Genomic DNA, 12,537 nt, shown 5'->3' on the forward strand with positions numbered 1-12,537 from the left:
AATCTTAAACTGTGCACAAAAGTGTGGGATATGGCTGGCTTAATGGTTTTATGGAGCATCCTCCTTAGTTATCACTGCGATCTCTGGAATCAAAAGTTTATCAAGAAGTACCAGCTTCAATAAGCAAACTTTTTGAACAATTTGAAGTTAGCATATGAGAAATGTAACTTCACACTGAAGTGTACTTTTAACTGTGATCAAACTGGATTTCGTACCGTACACACAACGCCACGTGTGATATCTTCACGAGGACAGAAACAAGTCGGACAGGTAACTTGAGCGGAACGTGCTGAACAAGTGACAGTCCTGTGTACCTTCAATGCAGTTAGGAATAGCATTCCTCCAGTTTTTCTATATTCGAGAGTAGGGTACAAGGATTTCTTCCTGAAGAAAATACTACCTCGTAGCTTGACATTAGCAACGATCACTGGATGGATGATTGTTGAGATATTTGGTGTTTGTTTAGAACACATTAACCAAATTTCTAAATATTCGAAAGAAAATCCAATCATATTCCTCCCCTAACACCACGAAACCACGTAAATATCATTGAAGTAGAGAATGCTTACTAAATGGCGTGTTATGAACATTTTCTTCGAATTGAGGTCACAAAATGCAACTGTTGGAAGTTTCGGTTTGTGGACCTCTGAAGACTCATTACAATCGGGTGTACAATGACTGGCTGATTAATAATCCAAGAAAAAACTATTTCTCCTCGTTCTATTGATGAGTTTATAGGACGGGTATACCCCTGTGCTACGACACAATAGAATATCGTATCTGAATTTAAAAAGGCTGTAAAATACCCTTTCAACAGTGTTCCTTTTACAGAAGACTAATACCTGATATCTTCAGTAAATGACCGTCCAAATCCCTCGTTGAACAGAAACGCACCGTCTCACCAACGAAAATTATAGACAACCTTACCGCACGGAATATTGCTGGCACATCTGAGGGTATGGACAATGGGTCATCAGAGTTTCTGCCTGAAAACTCGCTTACATTAGCTATCCAAGAAACTACATTTGTTATATTTTGGAGCAATATCTTCCACTACGTTAGTAACCACTAAGAATATCCGTCCTTATCCGAAGGCTGCCTACCCCTCTTAATAAAACCAACCGTGGGAAAAAGAGTAGTGGTCGAACAAGAATACTAACACCAACTGCAGAAAAGATGAAACCAAAAAAGAAGGCTTTGCAAAGCTAAAGCGAAAGAGGTGTCGGTATTATAATTCATTTACAACAAGTAATAGGAAGCTTGATACAAATTCAGAGTCCTCAATCGAAGACAGTATTTTCTTTCGCGAACACTGTGTTCATATATCCTGTAGTAATTCTGTTAGTGATGTAGATCTATCAATGAACGAAATAGGATGGGAAAACATTAATGTGAATGTTGAAAACAGTAATATTATACTTCTTAAATTTTACATCAAAAAGTGTGCAGTGTATTATGTAGGAATTGTCTAAAATGTTTAGAGCAGTGGATGCGAAGTGAAATTGATGCGTAACGAAGTCGGATGTTCTAAATTTGTTCCTCGTAAACAGCAAGATACTAGTTCGGTTGAGCTTCAAAATATAGTTCTGAAATTAACTTATCCTGTCATGGGTAAGGTAACAGTACGTGTGAAGTCTTCGTATTCGTTTTGCCTTAACCTCTCTGCATATAACACCCATTAAACGGTAACCTTTAGAATAGAGATTATTCTTGTCCTCTTGTAATTCAATTAATTTCATATTCGCTGCATACTGTCCCAGAAAAGTCGAACTCGACTACGATAACGTGTGCATTGCTTTGTTGGCGTATTTTCTTTTTTTAATTCTAATTTTCGGCTTTAACCCTATTTTTAGATTTAATAAAAAAAAGCAAAATTATTGTCACACAGGAAAGTGGTAGGATTCCTGTTTACCTTTATTGGCAGAACTATTATTCTTATTCTCAAACTGAAATATTTAGAAGGATGATAGCGTAGTACACAATGTTTAATCACTTTAAGTATAGCAATATATTATACTGTTTTTCTCGCCACTTTGTTTTATTTCTGAATATCATTTCAGTCTGTCCCATTCCTCTCTAGGCCCGACAGGAACGAGACAATTAGAGTGGTGCCTAAAATAATTCAATATTTTAAGAGTAATTCAACTTAAAACGCATTTAGTTTATATATATATATATATATATATATATATATATATATATATATATATATATATATATATATATATATATATATACAGAGTGAATCAAAAGTCTAGACACGGTGGAATAACTCAAGAACTTAACTTCGAATCGAAAAACAAAAACACGTGTTTAGTAATATCAAAAAAACTATCTGGCGAAATCAAACTTGCCTTTCTAGACCCACCCTCTGGTGCTGGGGTAGGGTCAACTTTGAAATTTCAATTTCAAATGAAAACCCCAATTTTTGATTGTAGATTTTGATTCTGCGGCCCAAGTTATGTAAGGTTTCTTCAACACTTTTCCGTCGATGCATAATATGGCGCTATAATCGGCGAAAGTAAATTATCTGTTTGGGATAAAAAAGAAAAACATTTTGCTGTTAGACCGACAATTGTTACTAACAGTTCCGTCACCGTTAAGGACCTGCCACTTATAAACGAATCGTTCAGGTGAACGTCGCTTTAGCGTGTGAATGAATGAACGAGCAATGCATCCCAATGTTGCAATCCCATGTCATGTGTCACTAAACGTGTTATAATTCACACATCCATACATTGCATGTGAGAAGAGAAAACAATAATGAAACGAATACACACACACACACACACACACACACACACACAGGTATCACTTCTTGTACAAATACTCCGCTATAATACGGAAATTACAGGTTACGCCTATAACCTTCGTCATGCCTATCCCGAACAAAAGGTCGATCAACGTACTTAAGAGGCTTCCATGCCTCGAAATTAAGGTGGTGCCATACATACGTATTGAAATGTGCACTCTGTTCACACAATGCTCTTTCCCTAATAGCATGTTGGTTTGCAGCAAGTCTTTCATTATATTTGATTTTAACTTGCTAGACTTTCCGTGCACTGTACACCTGCTGCAGGCTTTTTGAAAGAGTTACTCGCAAATGTCGTAATTTGATTTTCATTTGCTAGATTTTACTTACCTCGGAGGCTTGCTGGAGATTTGTAGCAAGTGTATCAGTTCTAGTTTCTACCAACAGGTGGCACAAAAGTCCAATTTTAGAAATTTCGCGCCAGGTCGCCATTTGTACAGGTGCTAAGGTAGAAGCAAGGTTCGTATATAGGTAGAAGTGGATAATTAAGATAATTACGTAAGTATCCAGATGTAGAGGTAATTTATATTTTAAACGTGTATTGTTTGACTAAGTTGAGAAAAATATACTTGAGTGTATGTTCGTATGCAGTAAATGTTTACTTGCATTATACCCTTGTGTACGGGAAGGTTCTAGATTACTGGTTTGTAAATGGCATTCAAAATTAATCAGTTTCTACAGCACAATATGTCTTTATATACGTAAAATCACACCCACATATCTTAATTATCTGATATGAGACGTAATTCCTACTGTCTATTTTCAGTTGTTACTATGAAGTGGACAATCAGGACAAAATAAAAAAATTCAAAATAACATCACTGGTCCATCTCTATCATTATTCGATGTTACAATATATTGGTTAATAAAACCAATGTAAAAATATATTTTGTAACATTGGCTACAATTAGTGATGGGCAGTGGGAATATTCCCGGTGGGAAGGAATTTAAAAATGGGAATATTCCCGGGTTTTTTCCCTGGCCTATAAATTCCCGGGAAGGAATTTATTTCCATTTCTCTATTTTATCTTCCAAATTATAAGAACCATATGAATAATTACTTTATTTTAATATATTATGATTTAATTCTAGGTTTTAAAGAATTTGGAGGTTAAAAAATTTAAAATTCTTTGACTGTACTTTATATAACTAATAATATATTTTTTGTTCCATTTTCATTTGTACTAAAATGTAAGGTAATTGTTTAGAATTGGGGGGCCAAAACTAGCAAAAATTAGGATGATTTACGGAAGAGATGAGTTGATAGTGATGTTCAAGTAGTCAAGAAAGTATCGAACACATGTTTTTAGGGCAGTAGGGATTTTATACTAAACGGAAAGGTAAAGTGGGAGTGATTTATGTGAGAAAAAAAATGAATTGTTGGTAACGAAGATAGAAAACAACGTGCCATGCGGGGCTCTAACCCACCTTCATTCGCTAACGCTCGTTCTGCAACGCTGTCTGAATTTCATGTTGGTAACGTAATTGAACGTATGAAACCATAAAACAAACGCATCGGAATAGAATATCGCAAAAAAGTAGGTGCAAATCTGGCCCCCAATGCTAAAGAACAGGCAAAACTAGCAAAGTACTAATTTACAAATGATGAAAAGGAACCATTTTGTAAAGTAATTTAGGATTATGTAGAAATAGAGATGAAGTACTATTAATAAACCCTGTTCCACCATTAGTAATAGACGTCGGTCTGTCTCCTCACTCTGACTACAATTTCTGAAAAAGAACTCGGATTTCTTTTACACGTGAATTAACGTATAGAATTTCGAGAAATAGGTAGAATGAAAGGTCGTGTATGGCAATGTTACGTGCTAAAATATTAAGATAAGTAAGTATCTTGCAAATTTTGTGAACATAAATATGTATGCGCAAATGTTGATAAAATGGTGAGACATGTATCTTCTAGCATTTATAAATTTAGTGTGTTTATAATATCAGCAATAGAGTCAAGTTGAGCAAATCCACTTACATTTAAATTTAAACTGTTACCATATAATTTTTTCACAATATTTAATTGATAGAACATATTATAAATAAACATACATTTATTCGTACTTTCAAAATATAATAAAGTGTTAATAAAGTAACATGGTACCGTTCAGAATATAGATTTTAAAGAATCCTCTGTGGACAACAGTAATAATATGCTGTGATATAAAAATTAATTCAACTTTGAAATCATAATATAGTAATAGAATGCAATTTTCTTTCTGATTGAACATAAATTAGTTCACATAGATTAGTAGAACATAGATTAGTAGTTGGGTAGGTTTTAAAGTTTATACATTTAGCTTATACAGTATTGCCGAGCGAGCGTTAGCGAGTGAAGGCGGGTTAGAGCCCCGCAGGGCACGTTGTTTTCTGTCTTTATTACTGCTCAATGGGAAGGGGGACCAGTAATCTAGAAACTTGCCCTTGTGTACATTGATAGTTAATTGAATACTTATGTAATTGTAGCTTTTTGATCCTGATTTCCACTTCATTAAAATCGAGAACGGGGGAAAGATACCGATGGTAATTGCAAATAATGGCTTAACTTTAATTATTCCCCTCCACTATCAAAAAATCGAAATACTTAATTCACAGAGTACTATTACCTTTTAGATGTATCCCTGCTCTATCAAACCTACGAAAAAGTGCAATAGCCTACTCAATTCACACAGTATTGCCGAGAGAACGAAGGTGGGTTAGTGGCCCCGCAACGCTCCTTGTGTTCTCGAAATTCATTACCGTGGTGGTGGTAGTAGTAATAGTAGTAAGAACTCGAAATTACCATTCCTTACCTCATTTCTCCTACAAATTTTGCAGATGTCTTGTCAAAATGGAGGGGAGTAACTAAAGTTAATACAAAATAATGGAGAAGTCTAGGAACGCCCCTCCAGTTTCACTGGGCAAAAAGCTGCGGCATTACTCGAGCAGACGGCTCTACCAAATTTTCACACATTTATTGCGTTTTCCGATTTCTTCTTGCAGAGCATGCACTAAATGAGGAGCTAATGCATAAACCACGAACTAATTTGTGCTAGGTGGCCACTAAAAGCACGAATGCTATCTAACCGAGTCAGGGCAGGAACGCAGCAGGGGGACCGAGCGGAGCGAGGGGTGCATCCGTAGGGAGTAGGCGCGTCAGCGACGGGGGCATACGCATAAACAAGGATAGTGGAAAAATACATAAGACATCCGAAATAATTTTCACCTTCAAACACACTTAAATAATTGTAATAACTCTTACTTTCAAAGTGGCTTCACTGGTTTCCCGGGTACAAATGGCCCGCTGCGAGGAGGAATTCGTTTGTTTTGAATTTTTACTTCTTTTCCACACGTCACATAGTTGATTTTACGTTTTAACACACCATGACGCTGCAAAAACTATAATGTGACACTTCTTATTACCCAAACGACATAAGTGTATTAACCGCCTGCCCGGAACACCGACATATATTGCCACAAAAGTGCCGAAGCCACCCTTCCCCATCCTGCTTGCTCTGGGGTGAGGAGCAAGGTTCTAGAACACTCTCCCTCTCCATTGAGTTGTAATAAACGTAGAAGCAACGTGCCCTGGGGGCTTCAAACGCGCTTTCATTCGCTCGGCAATAGTGCGTGTGGATTAAGTATTGATTTGTTGTACAGAAAGCAGCGAATCTCACTCACGTGAGAGGACCAGTGTTCTAAAACCTTCCCCTAACTAAGCTAACTGAAGCTCGTAATTTGTTTGTGAACCATGGATCCGCTTCCAAATTACCTGATCGAGTCACCATAGGAAACCGGGAAAGGGGGCATGTGTTAATTTTAGTCAAAGTTTTGAGAAAATTACCGTGCGAAATGGAGAATTTGTCGTTTGTATGCTTGATAATACGTGAAGATGTATTTGTTTCATAAGTGATGATGGAATTACTTAGCGGAATGTTACAGCATCGTTGGATTGTGGAAGTTTCCGAGCGGTACGTGCTAATATTTAAGAACGACACTGCGTTTTTTAAATCGAACAGATATTGAAGGAGGTCCAGCAAAAGGTGAACTATTTGTATTTTCAAAATACAGGGTAAATAATCATAGTGAGTTTTTTTAGCTACAATAACTCTTAACAAATCTGTTTACACAGCACATTTAAAGAAATAAATAATATGGTATGTATTAGCAGGGTTTGAAGAAACCCGGCCCGGGCTTTTTCGAAAAAGCCCAACCCACCTGGGCCCATATGGGTTTTTCAGGTTTTTTCGAAATGTTTCAATGTCTTTGGGCTAAAAGTGTTAAAATGTGATTTATATTTGAAGATTGTCATTGTCACAACTTGCAACAATTTTCTACTCACTGCTCTTTTGAAAAAATTGCCGTCATTTTGAAATTTTACATTAGATTCCCGAGATAATCTGTACAGCAAATTTAGGGTAACTCGTGCTTTTACTGTCGAAATTTCAACTTAAAAGACTGAAAATTGCGCTTTGTACCGTGGATACTCGCTGTTTGGAAAAATGTCCGCCATTTTGATATTTTACGTTGGTATACCGCCATAATCTATGCAGGAAATTTAGTGTGTTTCGTGCTTGTACTCTGAAAATTTTAACTTAAAAGGCCGGAAGTTGTACCCTGTAGTGTGTGTGGTAGAGGCAGTCAAACGAGTTGAGTTGCATTTGTGTTTAACTCCCTTTCAGCAGCGAGGCTATATGAGACGGGACCTACTGATTAACATGGAATCCGAACCACATGAGCTCCCTCCGGGAACCAAACCTGGGTCTCCCACGCCGAAGACGCGTACACTAACCGCTTAGTCATGAAGGAGCTCGGCAGACAAACGAACAAATATACATCAAGTCATCCAGAAGCCTGACTGACGTTTGCCAAATATGAATACCAAAAGGGGTCTATTAATTTAAAACAAAGATACAATTCATGTTATATGAAATAAATAAATGTTTCAAAATGTTTTATATGAAATTAACATTTTCCAGCGTAAATGAACTTCCCATATTTTCTCCATGAGAATACGGACACCTCAGATCCCCCCTCAACTTTCCAACACAGTGCAATGAACTGTAGTCAGGTTATGAACAAAAGTATAATAGGCCGCCGTGGCTCAGTGGTAGAGCGTTCACCTCTGGTGCATGGGGTCCCTAGTTCGATCCCAGCTCGCGCCAAGTGAGCTTTGTGGTGGACAAACACCTTGTGCGTGGGTTTTTTGGGAATCTCACGTTTCTTCCCACTTTCTTCATTCCGTCATTTCATTCATTTCTCATCACCGTCACCTTGAACATAGCAGGCATAACCGTGAGACTAAAACTAAAAGATTCAATTTTTTTTTTCAAGAATATAATAAGCGAAAGTTCACTAAGCACTAGCTGCTTTTCTCTCTTCGTACCCTGCAATTAATTGTGCGGACTGAAGATGCCTAAAAACTTAAGATGTGCTATAAAAATGCTTTATAGGAAAACAATATGCAAATTATTTAAATCAGTGGTACAATCTGCCTTCAATATTCTTCGCGCGTTTAGCAATATTTATTTACATGGCTGTATTTGCCAAAATTACGTTCGTCAGTTTAATCTGATGAAAAGCTGATTTTTCTCCTTGTGTCGTGTGTAATTGTCAGGACCAGATTTACATTTTTCTAAGACCTGGACCAAAGCAGAATTCTGTACCCTAGCCTCTGAAAAAGATTATAATTCTTGTTAACTTATCTAATGTGTTGCCGGAGAAAAGGTTAGTCATCTTCCCTGTGTTTGTAAATGTAGAAACACTCAAAGCCATCTTTTTTCTTTTAATGTTCCGGAAATTATCCGAGTTTCCATAAAATGCAATGGAAAAAGTAACATTGCAAATTTCGCTCGCTATCAAGTCGGATTTCGCCCGCTATCAGGGTGGTTTAATAACTTCCTCGAAACTGTTACCTGCAACAGTCCACTGTTCATTCACTAATTACAGGATTTCCAGCCAGTCAGATTTTTTTTTTTAACTTTTCGAATAAGCTGATATTGATAGCAGAAATGGAACGGAGTTAAAATACGAAACATTTCCCTGTCACGACTAAATTTACGGGGACGCGGGACACTCGGGCCCAAAAACGGGACTGCCCCGTTTTTTACGGGACGTATGGCAGGCTTAAGCGTAAAATAAACAGTTTTATTGTTGAAGTATTCATTTCCGATCCTTCTGCGTTTAATTTCCCGAGCACCTCTTTCACGGCGTTGAACTCAGCACTTGAAATAGTAAGCGGTACATAGTCTTCGAAACCCCGAGCATTAAGCTTCTTAAATTTGACAAGAATTTTTACGCTATTGCTGGTGTTGATTCTACAGAATGCTTATTTGAAGAGTAGCAACAAATGACTGAACTAAACTGTTATTGTTCGAGAACCAAATTTTAGTTGAAGAAACTTGTGTTTTACATCAAAAGTAAGAAATAATACTAGTAGTTTTACTAATGTATTTTCATGTGTACTAATAGTACCGGCACCTATGACCTTAAACCCGTCAAACGTATCAGTGATAATGTCCCTCGGGGTCGACGAGCATACTATTCACGGAAAATATTTTCGAAAGTACAAAATCGCTTATTTTACTTCAAATAGGCTATAAGCATAACCCATATATTAATTTGTTGTATAACTATCTCAAGCTAAGGTAAGTTTAAAAAAAAACCTTTAGTGCATTCAGAATTTTATAAAGGTCTCATATTGAATGTTATTGTATACCTTAACATGAAAGCCTCTAATTCGCCCAAGGAAAGTCTAAAATCTGATGATCACGTTAGTTGTACAATGTGATCACGTTAGTTGTACCAACAATATACTAACAAATAGGTCAAAAACTCAGGTGGGTTTTAAAGTGGTTTTTTTCAGGTGGGCCCAACCCTGTGTATTAGTTACAAGTTTTCATCTATTTTGTCGCATAGGGTGACCCTGTCTTTTCGCCATCAATTCGATGGCATTCTTGATATGAACATACTGTTTGACAGTGACATAATCTGACGCGTTCAAGTAGTTCGGCAAGCATCGTTTTGTTTGACACAGAATGGCATTCTAATATGCGCTTGTGGTTTTACAATTTATTAATATTTTATATTTTTTTTTTAAAAAAAGCTTTACTTTCATTTGAAAAGAATTAAAGGAAGTCTGAGACAAATACCTTATAACCCTCTATACTAGCACCTATCCAGGACGCCGAGCCGCCTCCGCATAAACCCATCTTTTTTTAAGTTAATTTTGTGGACTGTCTCATCAGACCCTTACAGGCTTATGGGATATAATATTGCCATATTCTTCTCTGAGTACGTGGCCGCGGTGGCTCAGCGATAATGTTCACCTCTTGTGCGTGGGGCCTGGTTCTATTCCAGCTTGCGTTAAGTGGGCTTTGTGGTGAACAAACACCAAGTTTAAGGGTTTTCTCTTGGTTCTCCCATTTCCTCCCACTTTCTTCATTTCACCATTTCATTCTTATCATCACCGTCTCCCTTAGCCTGGGAGAAAAGTTTTGGGACGTTAAACTCAATATTTAATTTCATTCTCTGAGTACAGGAGTCTTTGCTTAAATACTTCGGGTACTGAAGTACCATTTTTTTGTTGATATCTGAAAGTTAATAATCGAAACAACTTCCGCAACGTTATGCGAGAATTGGTACTATTGAAATGTAGCATTTTATTCAATACTAGTGTGGACAGCTTTTTCTTTTTTTTTTTTTTTTATAAAGGAAAACGGAACAGTAGAATACATTATCTGCCATTAATCGATTTGTTACTTTCATTCTTATTAAAAGTTCGTTTCATTCGTATTTAAAGTTATATAGCCTGATCTCTTTCATTATTACTACTACTCAGCTGATGATGTAGCGATAGTGTGTCTGGTTCCCAAGCATCGTTCGGTAGGTTGAGCGTGGGCACCAAGCTTGCTCCGGGCAGCCGTCTTGACTGAAGTTTTCCTAGTTTCTCAGTGCCACCAGGCGAATGCCAAAATAGTACCTTTTATAAGGCCATGGCTGCTGCATTTCAAGATCCTTGACCTTCCCCTTTCTCTAAGGATTGTATGCGTAATGGACTAGAGAAATTGTATTCAATTCATTATTACTATCTCAATTATTTATATATTGGAACCAGAGGGGACGTGGGAGAAAAATTGTCGGAGCTGATCTTTGATTTGTAATCTTTAGTTGGGCCGAATGACTTCTTGATATGTCTTCAAGTTCCCAGGTGTGGCAAAACCAAGATGTCAACTAAATCTAATATGGCCGTCACTCAGGTTTAGTGTTTCTCTCTGTAACTTGGAGATTTAAAGCACATACATTGGATAAATCTCAACAGAACACATTACATATTATGCTGGGTCAACCAAAGAACGTTTGTTTGTTTTTCGTATAGTGTAAAAATTGAACTATTACATTGTGTTGGGGAATTCTGCTGGACTTCAGTTGGTCGAATTCGACCCTTAATTGGTAATCTCTAACGGGCAGGTTTGGCAGACATATTTCTGAAGGGCCCTATTGTGTTTGCCTGGCTACAGTATCTTTATTAGCTGTTGTCACTCGGATGGTTAAGCCATTTTCCTGTCAGCTCCATTAAAATATGCGTGGTAAAAATGTGGGTGAATAAGAGCCACAATGTTTTTTCTCGTAATAACGGTTAACCTTCCGATTTTGATATGCCAAATCCCTGTAAGTGCAAATTATTTTTTTAAGGAGTGTAAGTTACGTGATGAACCCGGGATCAAACCTGGGACCTTCGAGCATACGTCCGATGTGCTACCAACTGCGCAGCCAATCGATTCACTTCTCAACCACATAACTTCCACTCTATAAAAAGTTGTATACATTCTCTTTATTGTTAGTTCCCTTTTTTCTCTACGTAATTACATTCACCAAGCTTTTTGTTGCTGGTGTAACTTTTATTGTAAACTAAGATTATTCTATATATACAGTATATATATACCTTAGAAATCTAAAAAGGAACAGGGTAGTGGTAGCTCATATAATTTCACGGAATGTATACGCTTTGTGAACGTTACAATTTATTCAACTTTACACTGACGTAAATGAAATTACCTGTTGCAGGACATGAATCGTTTTCGAATCGACAGTGGAGTATTCTACAACAGTGGATGATAGATTTATCAAACAGTGTAAACAATCTGGATAAAAAGGTGAATAATATTCTAGGCAGTAAGGCTGTATCAGAAGAAGACGAGAATGACGACCATTTTGCTTCTTTGGGCGTGCTACCGTTGAAAACATTGGAAGACTTCCATAAGTTTGAACAACAGTTGAAGGACAACTCTAAACTCAGATTGAAATTGGTAAGCAACATTTTTCCTTGAATGTAGCTGTGTATATTATATTGTAGTTGGAGTTTATTCTGAGATCCTAATTCTACAGGTATTCACCTGTTCATCGATATGTCAGGCGTTGCTTTTTATTTTATATTTATAGGTTATACCTTTCTAGCTTGTAGTGAATGCTACTTTCTTTGATCTATGTTTTTTATTCACTGATAGAAGTCATGGGGAACCTCCCCGATATTTCGTTCTCTCATACAGTCTGAAACTACTTGGCACATACATTATGTGCTTCTCATCTAATGCTGTGTGGTAAACCGTATTCCTCAAAGTACTGTTTACGTGGGCCTGTTCGAACCAGTTGCCCATGGTGGCTCAGTAGTAGAGTGCTCACTTCTAGTTTCAAGGATCCGTGTTCGATCGCAGCCCCTGCCAACATCGTGCTCGTGGGAT

General features: G+C 37.2%; 1 protein-coding gene across 2 annotated transcripts in view; it reads left to right on the top strand.

Annotated features, from left to right (window-relative positions):
• The first annotated feature begins 3,173 nt into the window (after positions 1–3,173).
• LOC145676168 (uncharacterized) overlaps positions 3,174–12,537 on the top strand; it is a 14,570-nt gene continuing 5,206 nt past the window's right edge. Inside the window, exons 1-2 of one of the 2 annotated variants that reach the window (XM_081747073.1) lie at positions 3,174–3,271; positions 11,864–12,105. In XM_081747073.1, the coding sequence (XP_081603199.1) occupies positions 11,911–12,105 (195 nt within the window). In that variant the 5' untranslated portion in view covers positions 3,174–3,271; positions 11,864–11,910. Of the gene's footprint in view, positions 3,311–11,863; positions 12,106–12,537 lie in introns of both variants that reach the window. The other variant, XM_081747072.1, reaches the window with a different exon arrangement.

The sequence above is a fragment of the Thermobia domestica genome, chromosome 18 (genome assembly GCF_964235325.1).
Source record: "Thermobia domestica chromosome 18, izTheDome1.hap1.1, whole genome shotgun sequence".
NCBI classification, from domain to species: domain Eukaryota; kingdom Metazoa; phylum Arthropoda; class Insecta; order Zygentoma; family Lepismatidae; genus Thermobia; species Thermobia domestica.